Raw genomic sequence first — 27319 nt, 5'->3', positions numbered from 1 at the left:
GCTGTAATAGAGACCTGGGCAGTGGGAAGGGCTAGTGGGGAGTCCTGGCTCCAACTCCAAACTATTGAGAAGATACAACTATCTTATGATATGGCAGAGGTGGCTGGGATGTGTGTCCTGGAGACACATCAGGGAATGCAAGTGGGTGCAGACTTGCAGCAACCTTTTATGGTAGAGACCCCACGTTATGAGTCCAGGGGAAACATGCACCTAGCTAGACGACAAGGAGAGGTAAACACTCTTGTGACAAGCGTCCATGGTGTTGTTTGGACACTCCAAATACTTTCCAGATGTGAACTTTTCAGTGGATCTTGTGTTGTCATGAAAATAAAGAACTTTAAAATACACTACTGGAGTTTGGACATTTATACATCCCACTTGGCCCTCCATGACAGGTCCTAGAACTGAGGTATTTGGACCGAGGTGGAGCTATTGGGAGCAATGGCATGGCAGAGGGTTTACGTGGCTGGGAAATCCCGGAGCCAGAGGAGAAGGCACTTTGCTACTATAAGCTTGATGGCTGTAGTATTATAACCAATACTGGACCTTACTTAATAGTGTCAACGTTTGCAGTGATGATTGACAAAGATGTCTGTCTCTAGAAGGACAACACAATTGTATAAACAAAAGTAGGGCCGCCTGAAAAGTGACAAATAGTATCAGGCTCATAGGCAATGTAACATTGTGTAAGGGACTGTCCGTATTTACACAAATCAGTAGTTAGTGTAGTAAATAAATTGAACTAGACTATTAAGGAACCCACAAAACCATTTGATGAAGGACTACAATGGGGAACGGGTCAGGCATTTGGGGGGGGGAGGAAGATGCCATAAATATATGATTTTTTCATGATGAGCCTGATTAACAAACATATCTCCAAAAACGTCTAGCAATCAGTCTGATGGAAAGAATGACCTCAAGCTACACCGTCACTGACCTCAGATAAAGTTGTATTAACACCATTCCCTTTGGATAGTGTCCCAATGAAGGTCGTAGGGATGTAACGGTATTACGGTATACCGTTAAAGATACCGTGAACCAATGAACTGAACTATAATAACCGTCACATTGTTTATACCGGTATACCGTTCATACCGCTAAGTGTGCTTTTCAATCTGATTTGGGAAGGCTGCAGTAAGCAAGTGCTGCAGTGTCTTGGTCTTGAACTGTTGGATGTGCCGTCTGCCAAGTAGTTTCAGTTTGAGCAGTTTTTAATGCCATTCCATAAACCACATGTGCCTGACACAAAATCAATATGTTAGCAATAGGAAGAATAATACAGTGCCAAGAAGGAAAAGGGTTTGCTTTTTTTTTATTTACATTTTTTTTTAAAGCGCTCACACAGCCCACGGGCATCACGGCGATGTTAAATTGTTTTTGTTTATTTAGTTGCGTAATTGTTTTTGTCTTATTTGCATATTTATAACGCGCTTAAACACCCAGAGGTTTCTAAGTGCGAACCCGGGGATCGAACCTGTGTTGCTTCGTGTCGTCTTGCTTCCAAGGTGCGCACGTTGCCGCTGAGCTATCCTGCCGGGACTGGTGGCTTTGGGGTTTATATATTTATAATGGATAATGTTTTCTAAACATATGACAATGGGGGATTTCCCTGGTTCTATCATTGAATTTACATATAATAAGTCACACCGCGAAATTTACTAATCTCTGTGGGTATTCCCTGCTGCCATACCAAAGGGTAACATGTCCGTGATTACTGAACACCTTTTGGCCCGGAAGTAAACTAAAGGCTGTAACGTAAAGAGAGTGCGTGTGCATGCGCAGAAGCGTATACTACCATCAGACTCCATTGATCTGTGGCATGCAGGTTATCAAGATGGCAACATGTTCATCTTCACCAGTAGCCAGTGGGGGAGCTAAAAGCCTAAATGACCACTTAAGAAAAGTTATTCAGTTTGCTTTGCCAGTCGCAGCAGGGCTCCCCCCCTCCTCCTCTCCCCACGTGTGTTTGTGTTTGTGGAAGCAAGGGGTGGCATTTCAGTGGAAAGTATGTTGAAAAGCCCAATTCTCGCCCTGGGTGCCTGGTTTTGTTTGTGATGAATAATCTGACAATTTATGATCTTTTAGAAAATATTTGTTAAGATTAGTTTACTCCACCTGCTATACCGCGATAACCATGATATACCGTCATTTGGCAAGAAGGTTATTGTACCGTCATAAAACTAATACCGTGACACCCCTAGAAGGTCGTTGCACTGTTTTGGATGCACATGCTTGGGGTTGATAAATGCATGCTGAAGCTGCTGGATGGAGTGTTTATTTCAGGGCTTTAAGTCCTTTCTTTTATGTGCACTTAGGAAATTCATGTCACAGCTCCTTCGTACATCCCATATGTTGAGAATGGTTTTGTTGTGCGTCATTTCATATACTATATGTGATGTTTCTAAAGAAGATGTTTATTATTTTGTTACAGATACGTAAATTCTATATGAAAGAGTGGACACCTGATGTTGGCGAAGTTAATGGTCAGGGTTAGGCTGGAGCATTAACAGTTTGATTGTATTTATTACTAACACTACATAATCCATTGGTCTACATACAGACGGTGCCATGCTCACTTTAATTCGGTTTTGGACAGTATAATTGACCTTCAGGCATCTCTTATTCAGCCTGTGTCAAAGGGATCTAGGTGCAAAACCAATGCAAAGGGGGATACAACTCCAGGGGGTAGGTAATTTCCTAAACAGTGAAAACAACTAAAGTTCCGGAACTGGAGAGACGTGACTGCAGACCAAACATGACTTCAACTTAAAGCCATGAGATAACAAATGCTAAAAGGAGACAGTGGAAGAAAATGAATGGCAGTCCAGGAAGAAAAAAATAGAGCAATGCACAGGGTGGAATATCCCCCAGCAGAAACAAAAAGAAAGTGTTAAAACCATAGGATAGGTGCCTAGAAATATTCGATCCACAACTCTCAGACTCAGCTAATCCTCAGGCTTCACCATTGACAGCAGCCTTCCCTTCAAGAAACACATAGCCAAGAAGACCCAAATAGCCTGGCTTAGAATCTCTACCCTTCAAAAAAAATCAAACCCTTCATCGTGCCGCAGGACTTCCAGACAGTAGTGCAGCCACTTGTGGTCTTGTGCATCGATGGGGGAAATACTCTCCTGGCAGGGCTCCCAGCTGCTCACTTGGCTCCCCTAAAAGCAGTCCACCACACTGTAGCACGTCTTACTATGGGAGCATGGAAATTTGACGGAATTACCCCCATCCTAAACTTACTACATTGACTTCCACTGCAAGCCAGGATACTGTTCAAGACTGCATGGGCAGGGGGGGATAGCTCAGGGGCAAGCCAACGCAGCCCAACGCAGGTTTGAATCCTGATCCGGCGCTTAGAAACCAATCTCTGGTATGAAGCGCGTTATAAACAATAATAATCTACAAAGCTGTCACATGTAGCACATCAGAGTACCTGGCGGCTAAGCTCCACATATTTGGTGGCACATGCTCCTTGCAAAGCAAATCGACCAACCAGCTTCAATCACAGCTCGTCTGCAAAAAGAGGAACTACAAACAATCCTTCTCTTGTCATGCATGCACCCTCTGAAACTTGATCCCAGTGTCCGCTCGGAATGCCCCACACAATTCTCCAATTTAGCAAATCTCTCAAAACACGGCTATTGCAACAACAACTTACTAAGTACTAATTGCAATGGATGCACATACCGACCAACAGACCTCACAGTACTACACTACTGTTAAAAAATGCCAGCCCAAATGCAGGCTACCCACACTCTGTATGCTGCTCCCGAGCTCAGTCTGCACTTTAAACAACTAAATAAATAAATAAAATAGGAAAGGATAGAGAATCGTATCAGTCAAAGAAAATAAGCAACTGGGGTGGTAGTTATGGAATGCATGAGAGGATTGAAAGGGGGATAATGAAGAGGGGAGGTGCACATTCACTGAACAAGCCCTTAGCACCACCTTTTGGAAGCAGTTTTGGGTACTGCCAGAAGGTGGTAGGGATCCGAGTCAGATCTGGAAATGAGATGTGCTACTTCTGTGTGTGTCTGGTTTAGTGTTACGTCATCTTGTTCATTGCTTTCATAGTAGTTATGCCAGAAGAGGACTGCTGATACCCACTTAGGGGAACCGGGAGAGGGGTAAAGGGGGAATATAAAATGTAAAGGAGAATGGAAAATGAGAAAGTCTGGTGATCTCTGTATTTATTCTGTGTGAGATGCTAACGTTCTGTGTGTTCCGCTCTGTGAGAATGAGACACCCTGCTTGCCTGTATCTTGCTTTGCTCTGTGAAAATGATACACTCTGGTTTACAACATAATGTGAAAACCCTTGCAGTCTTGGGGTTCTTGTACCGTGTACTTGCCTGGTTCAAATTCATGGTACTTCTGCCAGAAAAGGCTTACCTGCAGGTGGAATGGGTTAAAGGGGTTGCTTTGGTGACTTAAAAAAGCCTGCATTCTTCAAGTTATCTAACGGCACACAGTATGTGCGCTTTGATTCTGGTTTATAGCTGAAGCAAGGGCCTCAAAGCGTGATCGTCCGTTTTTTTACCTCAATGAGAAATAACTCTGCCTAGGAACTCATTGACCCACTGATGTATTCCAAAATGGTTTGTGCAGCAAGACCTGTGGGACTGTGGATGCCTGAGGAGTGCCATTTTTTCAATTTTGCAAAACGAATTCCTACAGATGTGTGTGGCTTGCTCCACCTTCAACAGTTTACCATAGTCTGAAGTTCTAGAGGAACACTCTGTCTCATCCCCTACCCATTTTCTGAGCATGACCACATCATTACCACAAACTTATGACCCTTGTCCATGAGACCTCTCTGGGAGAACCTGCAGTCATTGGCCACCAAGTAGACATTGGAAAAAAAGATATGGCACAGCAGAGGTAGTACATAACCGATTAGACTGAACAATTCTAAACATTTTCAGCATGATCTGGGTGTACAAAATAGGTCGTAAGGACTGCTACATTCTAGATCTGGCTGTTTTGCAAAATGCTGTCTTTTGGATCATCCTGTCATGTGTTATAGTGCTGCTGAGATTAATAAGATGCCAACATGTTGCTAATAGAATGGAAGTTGAATGAGCAACACTGCCAGTTTGGTGTCCTGAGTACATGTAGCTCCGCAATGCCTGAATTCAGACCTCTGTGTTATGGAACATCCATTATACCAGTGCATATACGCACTGTGTGCATAGTGTTGATGAGAATCATTAATGGGAATGGTGCACTGGTCATACCTTGTATCGGTCAATGGGATCCTCTTGCTGCAGTTGGCTCTCCCGCATGGCCAGGTACTCCTTTTCATACTTCTTTAGCCTTTTAGTTGGCACCTGAAGGACAAAATGGAATGATAAAACACAGCTTTAGTTCAAGTCAACTGACTCAAAGAAGTATCCATGCGCCTCAGCCCTCTTGTGGATTTACAGGTAGTTAGATAACTTGGTGGGTTAAGGCAAAGATATATATTCACGTCGAACCTGCTGGTCACAGGAGTTCATTTACACAAGAAAATGAAAATCCACCCACATACAAGTTCTCTTAACTAACAGTCTAATATGCAGCGCCTTTTGACAACTTAAACGCCAGGATATTTTTTGCATTCTATAAAAGTACATGTTTTTACTTCCGTTTTCATAGCTCCAAATGGCTTTAGGCGCCACTACCCCACTGATACAGACCTAATACATAATACATGGTGGTCAGAGTTGTTTGACCAGTCTTGTTTGACCCTGTACCAATAAGACTGGAAATCAATGAGGAGAGGCCAGCCAAATGTGGATAAGGGACCAGGCTACATTTACAGAAACCAGTGAAGTATTACTTGCATGGTTGACAGATCAGTAGGGAGAAAAAAGGAACATAAGAGTATGTCGGGGACTATATTAGATTCAATGGGTGGTAGTTGATGTTCCACCGGCGCTTACATGAGGGTCTGTCAAGAAGTTGGGCTTCCATGTGACTTTTAGGCTGCGTGTTTTTTCTAAGTCACTTATTACTGTTTTTTTTCTTTTTACATGAAAATAATGCAAGTTATTCATTGGCCAAGCTTATTTATTATTCTTGTTCGGAGAAGCCAAACCCTACATGTACTAAAAGAACAAATTACTTAGCTTTAGTAATATTCTTTCTGATGAATTCAATCTTACCACCTCGGATTACTCATTTTATGAAAGGGCACCAGGTGCAGACTGATTCCGAATATCTTAAGAGCTACCCCGGGGCCTCAGAGTGACTGCATCCAGTGACAAGGGCATCAGTAGTGTGGTGCGCCCTCTTTGGGCGCAAGCCTTTGGGTGCATCGCACAGCCAGCAATTGTCATTTTGGAGCGTCCTGTTGCCCGCTGCCACCAATGTGGTACAATATTAATTAAAGGGGTACATTTTCTGATTGTTTAATTATAAAGTTAAGCATTTTGCAATTTAATTAGCTCTGTAAAATTGTTCACCAATTTTTTATATTAAAAAAAGGTAGATGGAATTCCAAGATGGCCACCGACATGTGAGGACGTACTGTCATTCGCTCCTCGCAGAGGCCGACGAAGCATGCCCACTGTCTATCTAAAAGCATTTATACGCCCTGGTTCAAACTCAGACAAAAAGCAGAGAAACCTCAAGAAGAGAAGACGGAAGCGGGGACAAACTCGGAGATGGGGTAAGAGGAGCTTGTGAGCCCTCCCACGGCAAGTCGCAAGCCGTTTGGAGCCTCTGCACCCCCTAGCATTATCTCCCTGGCCCCAGAGCACAGAACGGCACCGGTACGCATCCCTCATTCTGAGGAGAGTGGACAGCGACCTGGTAAGGTGGGAACGGAACAGTGGAGCAGCCGTGGTAGACGGGAAGAGCCTCCCCCCGTAAAGGCAGTGCTTAATTTGTGGGGGTGGTTTCCGGTGGCCAACACCGGCACTCCTTTTTTGGGCACTGGAACTAATCATGCGGGGCCAGCGCGTGTGCAATTGCTTTGTTTGATCTTCCACTTTGCTTTGCTTCGATTATAAATCATTGGGCTTGTCATTGTTTTCTCTCTAGTGCTTGCAGGTTGCAGGCCATGGCTGGCTGGGCCTGGGAGGGGCCAGCAATAGCAATGAACAACAAACTGTTACAAACAACAGCCAATGAAAACTACCATTCTGTTGTTACTATGCAGTATTTGATACATTCTGTATAGTAAAACGGAATGTGCAGTTTTCCTTGGCTGTTCTTCTGGGCCAGTGAAATTACATGGTGACGTGCTGCTGTTACAGGAGGCAGCGCGGTGCCACCTTCATTTCACGAGTTACTGTGTGAAGTGAAGGTGTCTAGGCGTGGGCCCGCATGTGAGAGAGAGCCTTCCCTGCTGGACTGCGCGGTGTGGCCTACTTGCTTCCTGGGGCTCCCTCTGCCTGCTTTTTCATTTGTGCCAGTGTGCGCCTCCCACCCTGAGGCCCTGACAGTAGGAGACCAAGTCCCAGCCGCCGCCGGCAAAGCAGGTAAATCACTTGTTGTTGGCTGCCATTGCAATAAGTTGGACCATAAAATAGCAGCCTGAGCGAGCCTGTCACAGTCAAGTGATCAGGCAAGAAAGGCCCAGGTCAGGGCCCGGGCGGCAGCGCGGTCCCCTGGTGGTGTCCTGACTGCCCAGGAGTCAGTACCCCACCAGGGGCCTGTCCACGCCCGGGCTTCTGTCTGTGTGACCGGTGTGCTGCTGCTGACTGCAGTGCCAGGCCCAGGCCAATTTCTGTGACCGGGCTGCCGCAGATTGAGTCGGATGACTCTGCCCAGTGTGGCCTGTGGATGGTGCCCAAATTAGTACGTTTTTTACTTTTTTTCTTTTAAAACCTGACCTCCCGTGGGGCCGGTGGCTGGGGCCCCACTCCACAAAGGTAAGTTTTAAAAGAAATACATAATTTTGAGTGGCGGCTGGGGCCCGTCACTTTGAAAGTGATGGGCCCCAGCCGCCCAAATATATGTTTTTCCTTTTAAAATCTTACCTTTCGTGGGGCCGCTACCGTCGCGCACCTATTTTTATCATCATCATTATGGCCGCGGTGGCGGCCCCACGGAAGGTAGTAGCCTAAAGTGATTGAGGCAGCAAGGCCCAGGGCGGGTACGGGCGGCAGCGTGGTCCCTGGTGGAGTCCTGCTGGGTCTGTAATCTGCCTTAATGGCTGGCTGGTGGAGCCTTTGTATTAGAGTCTGTGGGGTGACCGTGGCCCTCTGAAAAACAATACGGCAACGGCACTCGTCAAGATTCATGTCTCGGGGAAGTTGCAACTTGCGAGTATTGGACATGGGTGCATGTTATTCTATTTACACATGATATGTAGATGGGTGCATTTATTCTATTTATATATACACATATGTGGATGGGTGCATTTTGGAATCTGCTCTTCTTTAGGCAAGTGTCCCAGCTGTTAAGCCTTTTTTGTCCCCGAGAGGGCGGGGTGAAAATGCCCAATTTTGTTCTCTGCGCTTTGACAACCCATTGAAGTGTGTGGGCATGAGTAAACTGATTATGGCAAGTGACACCCCCCAAGGCATGTGAGTTGGGAGGCATGGAGAGGTTATTACCGGTGCTCCTGGTAGTCAAAATGAAAGATTCATGCAATACGAGTCCTTTGATGAACTGTATATTTCTCTTATACAGTTTGGCATTTGGAGCTACCAGCACACTTGGCCACATTAGCTGTACCTCTGGAACATGATTTCCGGAACTGAAGATGCCTGTGACTCTGGTCTCCTGGGTTTGAGTCTTACTGCGGAAGGGAAAGGCACATCTTGCTGTATGCACCATGCAATGCTAGGCCATTGTAGATTTTCTGTTGTTCCCCGATTGGCCCAAGAAGAACACATAGTCTAGATTTGCTTGAAGCTATTGGCTCGCTCTGTGGTTCATTGTCTCTTATCAACCAGTTGTCGAGATAAGGAAAGATGTGTATGCCTTCGAGGCTATCACTGCGCCCATGACTTTAGTTAAGATCTGGATTGTCGAGCTGAGACAAGATGGATACAACTTGAACTGACAACAATGAGGTGTGGCTGCAAACCTCAGATCTGAATTGTGGTACCTATTATGGAATATTGTCAAGACAAAAGGTAAATGATGAAACGAGTGCTATTACTTGGGCAAGAAATGTGATTGAGCTGTAGTCACCTGTTTAGTGAAACTGCAACAAGTATCACTATGAACACTGATTTGTAAATATTACGACAAATACTGGAAAAGTGCATTTCAATTCCATTAACACCCTACTAATGTACTATCACCTGCCCACATTGCTATTCTGGGAAAGGTTAACTTGCTTAAAGATGCACTTAAAAAAAAACTGTGGAAGTCAGAATTTCATATAGGCAAAATCCTGAACATCACTCAATGGTGTTTTAGAGTCACAGAGGGTTAACCGTGGAACACAGCAGAACTTTATTAAGGCTTGGAGAACATGTTGAACATTTAAACAAAGTGGACTGTTTGGCTGCAAACATGTCCAATGACAGAATCTGCTACAAGGCACGTCAAAGAATGGCGGAAGGAAAAAAAGGCTCATGTTTTAATTGCGAGCAGAGGCGTTGCTAGGGGGATCTGAGGGGGCTATAGCCCTGGGTCTTTTGGTTGTAGCCCCGGATAGAAGCACAGGGGTTACTAGCCCCCACTCCCGACAGTCCCAAAATTAGCGTAACCCCAGATCTTTTCCAGACTTAGCAACACCCTGTTTGCGAGGTATACATAAATGAAACCAAGAAAGAAATATGTATGAAACAGTTATATTACACCATGGTTAAATGCAGAAGGGGCTGGGTGTGAAGAACCGGATGTGTATCAACTATATTGCATGCATGATCACACCCGGGGGTGGATTGTCAGAATTCCACGTAAGAAGGGAATTAGCAATAGTTAAAGAAAGCGGCACTGATTGGATGGGCTGTGGGCACCTATAGATGCCCATAGAAGACGTACATCTGCCAAGCAACTATAACAAGTTGAATGAGATCAGAGAAGGGGCTTTTGCTTGGTTGCCCTTCCCCTGAATTTGCATCTTCTCTGACTGGGATAAGAGACGTGCGTTTAGCCCCTCTTCACAATGCGGTACACGGTACACCACGAGGCCATGTGCAGGTTTTTACACTTGCATATTTGGGACTTTTCCATAATATCGATCCTTTGGGCCCCCGTCTGCCCACTTGACACCATTTTGATCACAGGTAGGTCAGAGCAGCCAAAGTCTTGTCCACCTATGCCTCTCTCCACTGCACTAACATGCTGCACTGCTTCCTTCACGGCTTCACCCCACAACACGCACACGGCAGAGTACTGGAAAGGATTTGAGTACAGAACTGAGGACAGTACACCTGATGTGGCCCCTTAACCTGAGTACAATACAACGCTCCGAGAATGTACTCCGAATGGTAGCACATGCAATCCTCAGATAGGAATCCTCAGATAGGGAGGGGGGTGTCTGTTAGCACACCCCGCAGTTTAGTGAAGTATGTCAAGAACATGTCAGTGGGAAGGAGATATCCGAATATGCATTCTCCCCTGGCTCCTGAATATTGGGTGACAAAACATATTTCGTTTTTTAATATGTTAAGGTGGAAAGAGGCCCTAAACCACGACACCTACCATAACAAGTGTTTTCCAACTTAAAAGCTTTATACTTTCTCAACCCATGTGTGCCCGCCTTCCCCATCCATCCCACTACTAGCCTGTGCCAGCAGTTGCTGCAGTGCCAAGCATGCGACATGGAGCAGCAGCAGTGCGATAGGCTGTTGGTGGGCGATCTAGGTAGGTCTAGCACTGAACTGGCGCGAGTCGTACCGCGGCCAGCATTATGGGGCCAATATTTTTTGGGCACTGGCACTTATTTTTTTTACAAATTAAGCACTGCTTAAAGGAGATTGTGCTTCCCAGGGGCGACAACTGACATCAGCGGTATCGACAAGGACAAAGAGCAGCAGAGGGAATCCCAGCTAGGCCCGATAGAAACTGTGAGTCAGCAAGCATCGCTTGGAGTAGCGATTCAAACCCCCACTCGCTGTGCGCAATGAAAAGAAACGGGCTGGCCAATGACGGCTGATATAAAGCCTTACCCCAAGTTAAAAAGCAGAAACACAGGGAAAGTGCAGAGAGGGGCGGAGGTGGAAGAAAAGACCCCCCAACGACACGGAGGAGCAGGGAAGGGGCCTTGGCACTATAAAGAAAGAAGAAAGCACTCGGAGAGAGACACACTGAGGTCCTCTATAATTCCTTATCTTGCGGCCCTTTTCAACCTTTCCTTCTCCAACTCTTCTTTCCCTGTTCCCATCTTAAATAAACCCTCACTTGACCCCTGATCACCTTCTAGTTTTCATCCTGTTTCTCTTGTTCTTTTTCTTTCTAGGTTCCCCGAAAGAGTTGTCTGCTCCCACGCTTCATCTTATCTTAACTCTCACTCTTCACTCCAGTTGACTCAATCTTGATTTCTACCAGCACAATCCACAGAAACGGCTCTGCTTCATGTTTCTAATTCTTTATTTCCGACAGACGAAAGTGTTCTTCTATTCTCCTTCTTCTGCATCTTTCTGCTGCATTTTCAAATGTTGACCATCCTACTCTACGATCTGCTCCCACCTCTCTCTGTTTTTCTGGTTCTGTCTCTCCAATTGCACCTACTCGGTTTCATAGGCTGGCCATACTTCTACTAATTCTCTTTTATTCTCCATTTATGCTATTTTCTTAACATCAGTTATCGAATGCTTTAACCCCTTTTGTCACTTATGCTGACGAATGACCGGTCATCCTCTCCTTTTCTTCTTTGACCGATTCTTTTCACTCCGCTATCTCAGCATGCCTTTCTGATGTCTTGGATTTCTTCTTATTTCTTACAACATAATCACTCTAACACTGAAGTTGTTTTCTTTCACCACCCTCTCCTTCTCCCCTTATGCTGTGCTCCCTCACTGGACTCCTCTTTCCTCCCTCTTCGCTTTCTTTCTCGCCATGGGCATGTAATCTTTGGGTCACTTTTGGACTGTTGCTATTTTTGTCTCTTCAGATCTCTGATTTCACACTACCACCTTTACAAAATCTGTTTTATATGTTCATTACTATTGTTTCACACTACTAAACTTGCTATTACTTCTATCTTTTCTAGACTTGATGATTGCTTTGCTCTCTTAGGGGCCGATTAATGGAAATGTGCGCAGAAATCCTGAAAGGGTTGTGCGCCAAGAAGGACACTGTACAAGCCCGGGCGCAGAATAAAAAATGTACGCCCCATGTATTCATGTAATTTACACGCAAAGCATAAACAGCCGGAACAGCTACCTTTATGCGCTCCCCCCAGGCACAAATATGCGCACCCTCCAAACAGTGCGTGGGGTCCCCCTCAAGCATGCCTGCCTCTCGGGGACCTTGTGCACGGTCCCCTGTAACTGTTGCAGCACCCCGACAACATACGTATGAAAAATCGTAATTCGGTCTAAACATAGAAAATATGCGTGCAAACCCCCGTAAAGCGTTCCTGCACCCTGCTACACTACTTACGCGCACCCCTAAGCTAGATCGGAACCCTGGTTGCGTACACGCACCCATAAATCTGACATGCAAACCCACCTCTGCGCTACGTATCGGGCAGCGTAGTGTTCGATGGATTTGCATGGACATTCCTATGCTGAGAGGCTGCGCGGGTGTTTCAATGAATATGTGCCGTTTGGCACAAATGTGGGCGTGCGAGGTACTGCCTGCGGGCCGTCCCCTGTAACGCCCACTTTTATGCATGTTCTTCCTCATTTTCTGAGATCCACCCCGACCCAGCCCTCTGCGCAAGCCATGCCCACGAGGTGCTCGACGGCTCACAGACATTCCGGCCCTGTGAGAACTCCACACAAGTCCCAAGAAAGTCCTGCACAGTCGGTTCCATGAATCGACAAATGCATATTTGCACGTAGTTTGGCGAGAAAGCCCCCTATTTCCACGCAAATAATTCCATGAATCGGGCGCTTAGTTGGTACTCCCCTATTCCCATATCACTCCTCTTCACTCACTTTTAGCTCTGCTATTCGTCTTTTTTTGTTTATTTCCTCGTCTCTTCTTTCCATCTCCATTCTACCCTACGATTCCCTGTCTCCTGTGACCTTGGCCCTCCCTACCTCTCTGCTCGTCTCCTACTAATCTTCTACTTGATATCTCTGTTCACATTTCTTATTAGCTTACTTATTAATAACAACATCATTCCAGTCAAGAGTAGGGTAAAGACCTCAGGTGTCGTCCTGGAATAATTTAGCATTTATATAGCGCTACGAACCATCAGGTATCTGAGCGCTGCTTATTATTACCCACGCTGTGTGGTGCTCATTTATCGACCTCGGAAGGATGAAAGGCTCAGTTTGGCCCTGCCAGGATTCGAAGCTGCATCAGCAGGCTCTGCACAGATGTCAAAGCAAGCACTCTACTCGCTGTGCTATCGGACCGGCTAATGCCGATGAATACACCAATCTGATTAGCAGAAATTGCAATCATTACCTTCGATTACTAAGAAACATCAGACCCCTCCTTACAGAGGCAAATTGTGCCATTATCGCCTGCGCTACCATCCTATCACGGCTGGATTACTGTAACACCCTGTTACAAGGGGCCAACACCTCCTTTCTGAAAAAAATGCCAACGCATCCACGTGCACTGCTGTCCATTGCTGTCTTTATGGCTCTGCCCCCTCATACCTGAAATCTAACATCTATGGTTACTCCCCAGCTAGATAGCTGCGCTCGTCTGACGTTGTTCACATTTCTTACCCTGCATTTAAACGTTCTAGAGGTCTAGGAAGATCCTTTCCTGTTCGTGCTGCCCAACTCTGGAACTCCCTTCCTCCTAAACTGAGACTTGAGGAAAACGTGACCACCTTCTGGAAAGCGCTAAAAACGTTGTTCTTCAAATAATAGGTTTCGATCGTTCAACCTTCTCTACACTGTACTAACCTAAAATGTCCTGTCTTTCTTTTGTTGTCCTTGTGTATTTGTGCGCCCCATGCCTGCGGGCTGCCGGCACATTAGAAATAAACAAATACAAAATAAAAATGATCTTCATCTCCTATCGGTCTCTAAACCTCCCTATGCCCCTTCCTGTTTCTGCTCTTTTTCCTTTCTTGCCCTCAAACTCAGGAATTCTCTTCCACTTGACATTTGGTCCTCTCTTTCTCTTCATACTTTCTGTTTCTACTTAAAAGCTCATATTCTTTCCTCCCTCTCCACTATAGAAATGATATGACATATTGTTGTCAGTTTCTTACTATGTACCTTTTTTGTAACATTTTGTACAGTGCTTTGGCGAAAGTGCTATATAAATTCCAATAAAAAATGGGAGCAGGTGGCTTTGGCACAACATACCATGTTCTTTTACATCTGTCAGCTGCGTTCGACACCGTCGACCATCCCACCCTGATCTCCCGGCTCTCTTCTGCTGGGCTGGCTGGTAGAGTCCTGGACTGGTTTGTCTCCTTTTTGGCCAACCATTCACAATCGGTTTCTCTCCCCCCTTTTCGCTCCAGCCCTCCAGCTGTGTTCTGCAGGGGGTCTGCTCTCTCCCCGATTCTTTTTAAATTGTATATTAGACATCTTCTGGCTCTCATTCACACCCATGGCTTTCACTACTATTCCTACGCTGACGACACCCAAATTCTGGTTCGTCTTGACCTTAATCATGCCAAGACGGCCAGAGGTCAGGGAATGGATGTCATCTAATTAGCTCAAACTAAATGGCAGTAAGACAGAGGTACTGGTGGTTGGTACCTCCTCGCCTCTTCTGTATTGGACCAATGACTGTTGGCTGGCCTCCCTTGGCCCTCTCCCAGTTCCTGTGGCATCCGTAAAGAATTTGGGGGTTGTTATCTCCTCCTCTCTTGCGATGGACGCCTAGGTTGCGGCAGTATGTAAGAGTGGTCATTTTAAGCTGCGCATACTCCGGAAAGTGCTCCTTTTTGTACCAGAAAAATGTTGTGCCCCCATGGTAACAGCACTCGTTTTGAGTGGTCTAGATTACTGCAACTCACTATATCACACCCAGCCCCACTATGTGACTCATCGGTTGCAACTACTGCAGAATGCCGCTTTTAGAGCTATCCTCCGGCCCCCTATTGGAGCCCACATTACCCCTCTGCTGGGGCAGCTCCACTGGCTTTCAGTGGAAAAAAGGATACTGTTCAAATCCCTGTGTATGGTACATCGGGCTTTCAATGGCCTTGGGCCACTATATATTCAAGAAAAGTTCCCCCATTAAGTACCTATGCGCTGTCTCCGCTCTCACTCTGCTTTTCTGGTCAAGGTCCCCCGTTCAGACTGACTCGCACAGGCGGCCGTGCCTTCTCTGTGGCTGCTGCCAAGGCCTGGAATGCTATTCCCCTCTCATTGCGGATGACAGTTGATCACCTTACTTTTCAACGTCTGCTCAAAACATCTGTGTTTTAATTTGTTATTGGTAGCACTGTATTCATCCAAGCGCCAGGGTGCCTTCGGGTGTTTGGGCGCTCTATAAATGCGTCTAACATAACATAACATAACATACCTCACTCACAAAGGTTATGGGTCCCTTGGGGGCATATCATAGAGTTGCATCCCTGATGAGGCCTCAGATTAGAACCCATCCGAGAAAAAGTATAGGTGGCGTTAGAGATCTTTTCTTCCTGAAGAGATTATTCAGCCATGGTCCCATATAGGTTAATGTCATGAAATGAAAGGTACAGTATATTTTCATGAGTATCTCGTGAACATTCAGAACTGAGCATTGAAGAGCGATGTACATATGCTACTTTTGTGCGCATGCACCTGCCATAGCAGTCTACTGTATGAAAGCCTATGATGCATCCTGGCCATCAGAAATCAATTACAAGAAGACCCTGCCTTATCAGCGGGCATGCTGGTGTCAGCCTCTGTTGCGACATTTCATAATGTGCACATGTACTTAGCCAATGAGCATGTGCATTCAGCGTGGAAAGCATTGGGTTCAGGGTACGAACTAGAAGCCTGAATTAACAGAGTGTCTAATTAGTGGAAAGGAAGGAGTGATCTGCAGGCCGATGCTTATGAGCCAACTCCATAAAGAAAGAAGGCGGAGAGCAAGGGGATTATACCCAGGAGCCAGCACAGACACAGTAAGAGAGGTGGAGGGCAGAATCTCCAACTCAGAATGTCTGCAAGGATGGGAACCTTTCCTTTTGCTAAAGGGCAGGTAGCTGCAATTATCATCTGTGTTGGCCATCAGTGAAGAGGGGTGCACACTTGTGTCCAAATAGTCCAGCTCGCGGGATATATTAAAACAACTTGGAGACTCAAGGCCAAGGCTCATCTGTGCCAGCTCAACCTATAGGAGTTCAACGTCCCTCCTAAAACAACCTCAAGTCCAGATCGGTGTTCCTAACCCTCATTGGGAGCACTAGGCTCCACCTCGGGAGAGAGTGAGCATGTGGCCCACAGTAGACAGTGCAGGCCCACTGGAGATGGGTGACCCGTGCCAGCATTGTGTGCTGCATTTCCTGGAAGAAGACGAGAGGACATGTGCTTTAGATAATGGCTCATTTCATTATCTGAATTGAAGGTCTGGGCCAAGGGCGGTTAGCTAGATGGGTAAAGAATGGTTAATGCCATTGGAGCAGCATGCACTTAGGAAGGATGACCTCAGTGGCATAGCTTACTTAGCCTTTCACCCTTCCAAGATTGCTAAATCTAGCATCATTACATCTTTCTCCTTGGGAGCATCCATCACAGATGGGTTTTAGGGTGTGGATTTGCACTGCTTGAATGAAGACTACTTCAGCCACCTTCCACCCCCCCTAGGCTTGAGAAGTTCTATCAATACCGTGGCAAACTGCTTATAACAAGACAAACTTGTTCTGCATAGTCTGACAAGATGGAAAGGTGTTGGTGTCATGAGCCATACTCGGGCACTAGACATAGGGCCAGTGCAGAAAGAATGCACACATTTGGTGCTTGCCCTCTTTGTAAGACTTTACCCCAAAAAGCATCTGAAAAACACAGTGTCAAGTTTCCAAAGGCATCTGCAGCACAAGCAAAGGGAGCAGGTGCAGCTCAATATACATACCCAACACCTCACTTCAGAGTCATGGTCTGATGGTGTAGCTGGGTTGAAATCCTTAAGCTCCACCTGGTCAGCACTGGGAGCTACTTCTAAAGATGAGGAATCTGCCACAAGAAGGTATCAATGAGAATATGGACACAACTTTGTCACAGAAAGCCTTGTTGTGTGTTGTGGTAGGTGGCTACTACTGGTAGCTGTGCTCTCTATGATGCAATCCACTTGTACAGAAAGGAGTATTCATCCCTTGACCGGGTGATTACAGAAACGGGCATCACTGACCTAGTCAATACTGTTTAGAAGAAAAGACTTACTCACAAGTGAACAACCTGGGGAAGGAAGCCAGATAAATAAAGATTGCTGTGTGTTCCGTGGCAAAAACTGAAGGAAAATACAAACTGTGCAGAGGATCAAAAGGCACGGAAGGACTCCCTTGCAGTTGCATGTCACAATTAATGCAGACAAGCAAGTAGGCATCGGTGGCTTGACATTCGATGTTAGGATGTTAAAGGGAACAGACCCAACAGCTACAGATAAATAAATAAAGCAAGGGGGCAGCATAGGGTCAATACAGCCAAATGCAGAGTGACTAGGCTGAGTGAATATGGGGAGCAGTACGCGGAGAAAGGGAACGTCTTAAATGTCACCAGAGAGAGAGAGATCTCCAGGTTGTCATATGAGAAAAGAATGTCAAAGCTATGGGGTGAGCAAGAGGCCAAAAAAGGAACATGAGGAAAAAAGGCCAAACTTGCACACATCTCGAATAAGACCACCCCGGGAATATTGTACCCATGTCTTGGGTCCATGCTTGAATGATTATTTTCACCAAGTGTGGGAAGCGGCTGTCGGAATACGAGTCTGTGCTTTGCGTGTTCTGTGCAGTGTGGCTTGACACGTTTGTGAGCCACGTTCGTGAGCCCTTTCCTCTAGCGGTTTTTGGGCATTGCCGTCAGTTCAGAGCTGCAAGACTAACCGCCGCAACTTTGTGCTCGTACTGCTGTGAGCTCCGAGTGGCTTGTGGGATGAGCAAGGTGTGCATGAGGCAAGCCTAGAATGGCTGTGGCATTCCTGTGCCGTAGCTGGAGGAGCGAATGTGATGCCACCTCCAGTCTGTCAGACACAGCAGAAGCTGTAGACTGCAGTGATGTAGACTGCACTGACAACAGGAGCTGCAGAGGCAGAAGTGCTCATTGGGGACTACATGAGATATGCTGATGTTCCTGAAGACGCTGTGAGCACAATAATCTTTTAATGCACAAGAGTTGCTCTTGTGTTTCAGTTTTGCGGAGACACTAACAATCAAGTAATCTGAGGGTGAGGGTCATTTTGCTGACTCACATATAGTTTTTGGTCTCCCTGCCCCGTGTACAAGTTACCAGTGAGCCTCTTGAGAGGATCGTGCCCCTGCGCCTGTTTTGAATTAGTGTGGCAACGCAGAGTGTGCGCTGTGGGCTATCTGCTGTGACGGGACCTATAATTTTATTTCTATGCTGCATGATTGTGAATGTGGGGCTTGACCCTTTCAACAGTCAGTGCAGACATTTTGGAACAAGGATTGGGAAGCCAGTTTAAGAAACAGACTCTGCTTCTCTTGTGGTCATTTACTGTGTCAACTTGGACCGCAATAAACACACTGCTGAGAGAACATACGGAGTCTCAAATAAGTGGGGTTGAGGCGGATGTGCAGTAACTGTGGGGCTAGTCCCTTTGAGCTGCTCTCCGTTCATTAGTCCTCTTGGCTGGCATACGAAGCTGGTGGTTTCACGTCCCTGATTAACAAGAATCAGAAAAAATCAGCAGCAACTGCGGGGCTAGTCCTTTTGAGCTGCCCTCCCAACCTTCAAGGACTGTGGCCACTCTGAGTCGTATTTTTTTGCTTACAACATATCTTAATATAAAAAAAAATGTCAAGGATTTTCGAGGATACTTACTTACAAAAGATACGCCAAAAGCTCTTAAAACCTCTGTACATACTGTTCATATGTCTCTAGCGGGTTTGGTGGCTGATGGTCAATCTTCTCAGAGGTGTAGTGACATTCCCAATAATAATAACTTATTGGTTTCACCACAATTTAAACTACTTGAAATTACTCTAAATGCGATGAGCACAAGTATATCTACATTGACAAAATTGTTTGAAACGTTAGATGTTAAACTTTTGAATCAATCTAAGCAAATTGACCAACCAAAAATATGGATGAGTGAACTGCTACAGTTTGAAAAAGTGCTTCCTAATACATGTGAAAAATGGGTGAAGCGGGGTACACATAATATCACTCCACAACGACAGAATTGTGGCAAGATTAAAAAACCACCGCCAATGTTAGAGGCAGCTTTACCCACCTTTTCCCATGTAATTGGGGTCAATCAATCACTTAACATCGCTGGTGATGCGGGTATACCCCTTGTTTCAAATCTGCTTTTGCCGCCCAGAATTTCCATCAGTCCCAACCTTCTGTTGACCAATATAGAAAACTGTGTGGTACCTCTATGAGAAGGCTCCTCCACTGTTGGGCGAAGTTACACACACTGATGCCACTTCAATGGACGAGCCTGTGCCAATACAGCCTTCTTACAATCTCTTTCATGTTAAAGAAGTAGGAAGGAATGGAGTTGTGACATCTGATATGCTCAAAAAGACGAAAAACCAAAAAACTCTTCCATTGAGAGCGGGAGCTAATATAAAACAATTAATTAAACGGTTGGCTCCCTAAAATTCTGCTCCTCCAATAACAAACTATGAGAAGAAAGTGGTGGAGTAATTGAATGAGACTAAAGATTATCCTCTGCTAAATGACCTAATAGCGTCGATCTCTGACATACAATCTATCCCTCCTGAGCTGTAAGCTCTACAATCAAATGTAATTAACACTCAGGAAAACAGTAAAATGGTTGAACGGGGTGAAGAACAAGCTTGTATTCTAGCGGATGTTCATTTGCAGATTGAAAACTCTATACAGAAATATCTTGATTTGAAAAAGTCATGTACTGACTTAACAATAAGGCAGCCGCATTTATCAATGTTGATACCTGAATCCGAAATAAACTGCCAGCTCCAATCACTGTGTATGCCGGTTACATCGAGAGTGTGTGATGAAATACGGCATGGTCAGGACTCCTCTAACTCACAAGTGGCGTTCTATAATCAAGAAGTGGGCAAACTGATCCCGAACACTAGGTCGATGATGGCTCCCCCAGAAGCACCCACAGCGAACGCACCACAGCCTTTCTTGACTGTTGGAGGTGATGCACGTCAGAACCTCAAGGACCAAATGATTGGTCAAAATTCTCGAGAAAGTCATAATGTAACAAATGCTTCTGACGGTAAGATCCATGTAGAAAAGGCGAGCGAACATAATAACATGCTTCATATTGAAGACCAAATTACAAGGGCTGTTCGTAATTACCTTAGTCAGAATCTAACCGTCCAGAAATCGTGGGGTGAACGTTCTGGTCCTACATCACATGCTGAAGGGAAGCAGAGAAGTCAGGGACTTGTAACCTTTGTTCCTGACTCTAACATTGAATCTGAATGTAAAGAAAGGGAGTTTCACAATATGGCTACTGGGCGATCAGCTAAAACCAGTGCTAATTACAATAAACAAGCACAATTCCATTGTTTAATACTCAAATGACGCCCAGCTCTGTTTGCACCCTATGTCATGAATAGAATTAGTCTACTTGCAATATGCGAGGAGGTTAGTACACTTCAGGACATAACATCTGCAGACATAGAACAGGTGGAGTTTGTCCAACACAATGATAGTTCCATTGTTAGAGTATGGCTTTAATCAAATCTAGTTAGAAACGCCTTATGGCAGGCGCGGATGGACATCTTTGCTTTGGGCTTTGTCTTGGTCAGAGATCCATTTGTTTTTGATTCTGAAGGGAATTTAACCCTTGCAAACATTGTGAACAAGCCAGGAATGCCTCTATTGTCGCAGAGTACATTTTGTGAATCTGACCCTATTTCTAGGACCCTCCAAAACTTGACCCTGAAACAACTACCAAAACATAACCCTAACTCATAACTAACAAATGACTACAGAAAGCTTCAGATTTCCATGGTTAGCTGGAACACTTGCGGGCACTCCCACTTCTTAGGTAACAGTGCGGGTTTTTTAGCATCACATGACATAATTATTTTACAAGAAACGTGGCTAAAAGCACAACCTACTTGGGAAGGTCATACTATTGTCTGTCATGCTGCAAAAACTGCTTCACGTGGTCGACCTTCGGCTGGCTTCTAGTAGCGATTAAGAATCACAAAAGTTGGCTCTTGTCTTGGTGGGCAGCGCCAAACTTCTATCTTTTGTTGACCAAACACATTTGTCCGGTTGTGACTGTGGCAATCTTGAACATCTATCGCTACCCGAAAGGATTACCAGGCAAGGTCTTCTTTAATGCTTTACAATGTTTATTCAATCTCATTTTTAGAATCTACAGATATAACGAACATCATTGTAATGGGTGATTTGAATCTGCAATTGCTACCTGCCAACAACCCCAAATACAATTTATCCTGTTTGAGATGGCATCTACTCATGAAGGAGAGGAGGCTTCTTATGTGCAATGGGTCTATCACGGCAGATATCCCTCCGCAGATGACCTGGCAAAGAGGAAATTCTGCTTTTATCATTGATTATATCTTTGTTGATAGCAGTATGTTTAATGCTAATTTGAGTTTCAGTATAATACCACAAATGTATAGCGATCATAATATGTTGAACTTAACTTGGTGGTGTGAAGTCCAAATGGACAGTGAGTGTTGTGAATACTTCCCCAAATTGATGTTGGTTAATAATGCAAGAACACGTTTAAATGGAATCTCTGTTCTTTGACAGCATTCCATCAAAATGTGGAGAGTTCCTGCTATGACGTTAATATTCCTTCTGGTGACTACACTTGTTTTTTACACAGTTACCAACAAAAAGTACAGTCATCATCAAATGTCCAATACAAACCTCGGCATGAATATGATGCGCTGGTTCAATTAAAAAAATCTACCTTATGTAAAAACAAAAAAGTGGTAACACTTTCCAACTGTGTAAATAAACAAGAAAGTATTTGCCCGCTTTCTTGTCAATATAACAACTGGTTACGTTCATATTGCAGCCAACTGTACCAAACAGATGGTGAATCTATGTTGGCCAGTATTCTATGCAAAAACACTGCACAAATTTGGACCATGATCAACTCAGCTAATAATTTGTCACAAAAATCTGTTCAACTAAATGGTGTTAATGAGATAGAGTGGGTTACACATTTCTCCAATATGTACCAAAAACCAATGGGGATAGACTCATATGACACCTTAGAAGGCTCTAATTATTAGGGTAGATCTATAGAGGAAGAAGATGTTCTATTTTACATACAAAAGTTGAACAACTCCCGTGCTCCTGGCCCGGATAGCTTAAGCAACTACGCCTTCAAACAACATCCAGTAATGTGGTCAAAAATTCTACATACCATCTTTAATCAAATTGTCTCAAGTCATCATTTACCCCCTTTGTGGCGAACGGCAGTCATAGTCCCGATTTTCAAGAGAGGTGATAGGTCTGTGGCTGCTAACTACAGACACATCTCCTTACTCGATGCACCTGGTAAATTGTTCTCAAAATTCATACTTAGGGACTTTACCAGGTGGACCTTGAAAGCGGGGCAAATAGATCCTTTACAAATGGGGTTTATGGCTGGTTTGGGGACTGGTGTGAATCTTATGACATTGACATCCATAATCTCACTCCATCAATCCAGAAAGCAAGCCCTATTTATCACTTTTGTGGATCTTCGCGCCGCCTTCGATTCCATCTCGAGAGAATTACTGATTCACAAGTTGATTCACCACGGTTGTCCACTTCACATCATAATCTCCTTAATCAAGGATCTTCATACCAACAACTCAATACAAGTAAGACTCTCAGCTGATGGCAAATTATCAACTTCGATATCTACACAGAGGAGTTAGACAAGGGTGCACCTTGGCTTCGGCCATATTCAACTTCTTCATTTCTGATGGGGGGGGGGGAGTGCATTTGCTAACATCTTAACTGACCCTCCCAAGTTGAATAACAAACCAATACCCTTTCTAATGTATGCTGATGATCTGGTGATAATGTCTAAGACTCCAAAGGCGCTCCAGAGAGTGTTTGATGCTCTTGCAGATTATAACCACTCAAACCATATGTCCATTAATCTTGAGAAATCCAAGGTCATGTTGTTTAATTCTTCTAAAAAACGTGATTATAAGTCAAGTGTCTGGACTCTTAGGGGGAACAAGGTGCAAGTAGTACAAACCTATACTTATTTGGGAGTACTTTTAGCAAGTCATGGAGGTGTTCCTTTGCATGGTCAACTGCTAACTCTTAAAGTCATCACAGCCTTACAGCAAACGAAGATTTTGCTATGCAAATATGGCAAGTTTTCTGTTGCGCCTGCCCTCACATACTACCATCAAAAGCCAACGCCAATTTTTCTATATGCAGCAGAAACTAGACCTATAATGCCCCAAAAATTCTGGTCAATTTTGGAAGGCAAATTTTGGCGCGAGGTACTTAGGCTTCCATCCTGCACTCCTCTCCCTTTTATACGAAATAAGCTTGGTTTAATATCTCTGTACGTGAGATACATTTGGCAAATGGAGGTACTGTTCAGAAAATGCCTCTTAGCTTACAATACAACATCGGTTCTGGGCATTTTGGCGGAACATATTTTTTCATCTAACAATGCCTTCATTACCAAATGGCAGTCTCAGGTGGTCCAGGCGCTGTCATGGGTTGATGTTTCATTAACAACGCTTTTTCAAAACCCGATACAAGTGAAAACCAGACTGTTTGCTTTTGATTGGGAAAGCACTAGTGCTGATTGTTCCAAATATTGTGACTTTGATGCACAGTTATTTCCCAGAAAAAAACATAGCATCCCAGAAGCATACCTAATCAAAGCACTGTCTTCATTCCATTTCCATGATTTCATGCGATTGAGGCTGAATCTTTGGCCTACAAGACAGATCCCGGCTCGCGCAGTACTCAGTAAGATTCGGTGAAGCATTGTCGCTTTTGCCAGCGACAAAATACTGGGTAAACTTTAAGGCATCTTCTAACCGAATGTGTGGCACTGGTCAAACATCGTAAGATACACTTTGAGTCAATAGTAGAGTTCTATGGAGTCCGCACCTCAGAAACATTGTGGAAAATGATTTATTCTGGATACTCTACGACTGTACGATTCAGGGCCTTGGCACTTCTACATGATCTAAAACTTCATGACACAAATGTCAATATCCTTTAGGATATTTGTAACTCATCCCATGTGTATTGTTGAACATTTCTTTTTTAATTAATTGCTGATGTCGATCTTATGATTTGACTTATTATTTTTCTTCTGTTTTTTTTACTTATACATTGTTTTTTTATGAAAGTGATTATTGGTTATTTTCATTCTGTGTATGATATTATGTACTTTCAAATATTTGTTTTAATGAATGAATTATATTGTAAAGTTGATTTTATCAGCTATATCAATAAAATGGAAAACTAATAAAAAAAATGTTCACCTCTGGTAGTAAAAAAGACAAGATATAGAAATAGGGACTACCAATATCGGGGGTGGTTTAAGTGACAAGTCCACTGGGTATATACACACACGGGAGGAAAGGAGGGCTACAGTGGTGGTGGAGGAGGGGAACAGGGCCAGTGAGACTTGCACAATGCTTCCACAAGGCACCAATGTTCTTCTTAGCAAAACAGGCCCTCTACTTTAGAGCACCCCTAGAATTAAGAGTTACCAAATGCGGAATGTAGGTAGGGAGGAACATTTGAACCGTATCCATGTTGTTTGCATAGTGCTTATGCCTCCCGCAAGACTAGTTCCAAGCAATCAGTGGAGGGAGGAGAGCATGTGGGCTGGGGGTGATGAACGGGATGGAGTAACCAGAAATAAAACAGGTCTAAAACAGTGTTCCTATTGGAGCGCTTGAGATAAAATCCGAAAACGATTTAAAAATAATTAGTGACAAATTTCAACACAGAAAATAGTCCAGAGAAATTATGAGTAAAACTGAAGACCCTGTTGGGCCAATGTAGCAAGTAAAGCGGCTGATCGAATGGGTCTGGCAGCCCGAATGTGCAGTAACCACTTAAAAAAAATGTCGGGTGTAAAGCCCGCATACACATTTTACACTATGAAGTATTGTACAATGAAATTCACTTAGTTGTTAGTATCGATGTCAGAGTTTGTTCGCAGATTTTCATCTGGCACCAAACCTGGACCGCCATTTCATGCCCATTTTGTGAAAGCGTGTACGTCAGCAGCAATGGAAGTAGGACACCAGGGACAAAAGAGCGCGCCCCTCCCCCACGAGTTCGACGCTTACTGTACCTCCCGGTGCCTCCTTAGGTAGAAATCCGCGGGGAAGCTGGCGTTTAATTAGTTGGAATAAAGGTTTCGCATTCAGCGCTGTAATGCAAATCCTATCGCGTGATGTGCCTAAAATTCCTCAATAATGAAAGAACAAAAGTTGTGTGGAAGGTCCAAGCATAGAAGAAAGGCCTGCATCTTTTAGCACGGATTGCCCGCTTATCGGCAGCGCGTCACCCAATCGAAAAAGTCGACCTTGACAAAGTATGGCATTGTTGCTCTGCTAATCAGAGTTGGGGCATAATTGTGCCAAGTGAGAGTTGTGGTACATTTTTATGACGCTAAACATGCGAGGTTTCGGTGTCTGCATTACAGGCGTAAGAGGAGGCCAGGCAGTAGAATATTTCAATACCACATGGGTCGCAGGTCGTTGTAAGAAACAGAAGCGTAATGCTCCTTACGCACACAGCAAACCTTTTAATGGTGAAAGCACATAACGGTGTGTTCCAGATTCTTGTGAGTGCTCTGGGAGCAGGTCGGGGCGAGAAAATACTTATCTGCGATTTTTGCTTTCTGTCAGTTCACTCACTCAGCAACCAGATTGTTTTGTTTAACTTTCGGCTCCAATGGCTGTGAATTCATAACGTGCCTCTTAGAAGCAGTGGCGTCACTAGAATTCAGTATTGGGGGATAGGAGGGGCAACAAGGTGGCACAGATAAAACAGAGGGGCGGGGTGGTGACACATCAAATAACAGACCAAACAGGTTTAAATATACCTTTATTTTATCAAGCTGATTAAAAAAAATTGACATTAAGCATGTTCAGTGTAGGTTTAAAACAATAAAAGTTGTGTATCAAGTTAATATACATCCTAAAATGTTAACTCGCTTTTGAACAGTTACACAAATGCACTATACATTTCACAAGAGACATCATTCTCCCCACAGCTTCAAATAATATGTCGCTAGTTACAGGTGGTATTTAGCAGAAGAGACATCACTTCCAGCTTAGTTTTAAATAATAGCCAGTCAAAAAGAGTCTCTTTAACAGAAGAGATAGCACTCATACCTCTGTTTCAAATTATAGTCAACGACAGTGTGTTTAACAGATGAAATATTCACAGGCGCCGAGTACAGGAGGAACGGAGACAACTGCTCCCTTGCTTTTTAGCAATGGTTGCAGGAATCTCATGTGGCCCTTATAGAACTGTTTTCAGTTTCTGGCTATACATCCCAGTGGCAGCTGGTGAATTTTTTAACTAGAGGAGCATAAATATTTCCCCCAAATGTGTCAGAGCGACCTAGCATATCACAGGTTGCCCGAACCAATCAAGAAGGACTGCCCTCCCCCACCGAGAACTGTTAAAATGGTGAATTTTAAAGCACACTTTCATTTGAAAAAATGGGTAAAAAGACAGTTTGCAATTGGTTTTGTAGGGAAACTCATGGAAAAAATCCAAAAGAAAACAGTCACCAACAGGGCACAGGAGCATTTCCCCAACAGATTTTCATGATGGCTGTGCCAGTATTCCCATAAAAGAACATACTCATGTTTGCTTTGCACATAATGCCATTAATGATACTATAAGAAAACATGTCCATGCTTGTTCTGCCAATATATGGCAGTACCCCACATAAGAACATACTCCAGATGGCTTTACCATTGAAAATGCCATGCCACAGAATGAAAACATGTCCAAACTGGCTGCATCAAAATGTCAATCTAGCCACATAATAACATTGATCGTGTTTCCTTTCAGAAATGGTTAGACTGGGTGCATTAAAATGCCAGTCTAGCTACACAATTAAGCAATATGCCCTGAGCGGCGGGGGCATTACCGACTCAGGTAATGCCCGGGACCCGTAGTTCGCTCAGGCCTTAACGAAGGCCCCGGGGCATTACCGACTCAGGGGCATGTTGC

The 27319-nt window shown here is 44.4% G+C and overlaps 1 protein-coding gene across 4 annotated transcripts in view; it reads right to left on the bottom strand.

The window, feature by feature from the left end:
- The window catches only part of RABGAP1L (RAB GTPase activating protein 1 like), a 3056406-nt gene that overhangs the window by 119540 nt on the left and 2909547 nt on the right, over positions 1-27319 (bottom strand). For all 4 annotated transcript variants that reach the window (XM_069641102.1, XM_069641106.1, XM_069641103.1 and 1 more), the window contains one exon: positions 5243-5335. In XM_069641102.1, the coding sequence (XP_069497203.1) occupies positions 5243-5335 (93 nt within the window). The remainder of the gene's footprint in view (positions 1-5242; positions 5336-27319) is intronic.

The sequence above is a fragment of the Ambystoma mexicanum genome, chromosome 1q (genome assembly GCF_040938575.1).
Source record: "Ambystoma mexicanum isolate Mex_15411 chromosome 1q, UKY_AmexF1_1, whole genome shotgun sequence".
In the NCBI taxonomy this organism is placed as follows: domain Eukaryota; kingdom Metazoa; phylum Chordata; class Amphibia; order Caudata; family Ambystomatidae; genus Ambystoma; species Ambystoma mexicanum.
The sequence above is the reverse complement of the archived record's forward strand: the minus strand, read 5'-3'. Positions and strand labels throughout refer to the sequence as shown.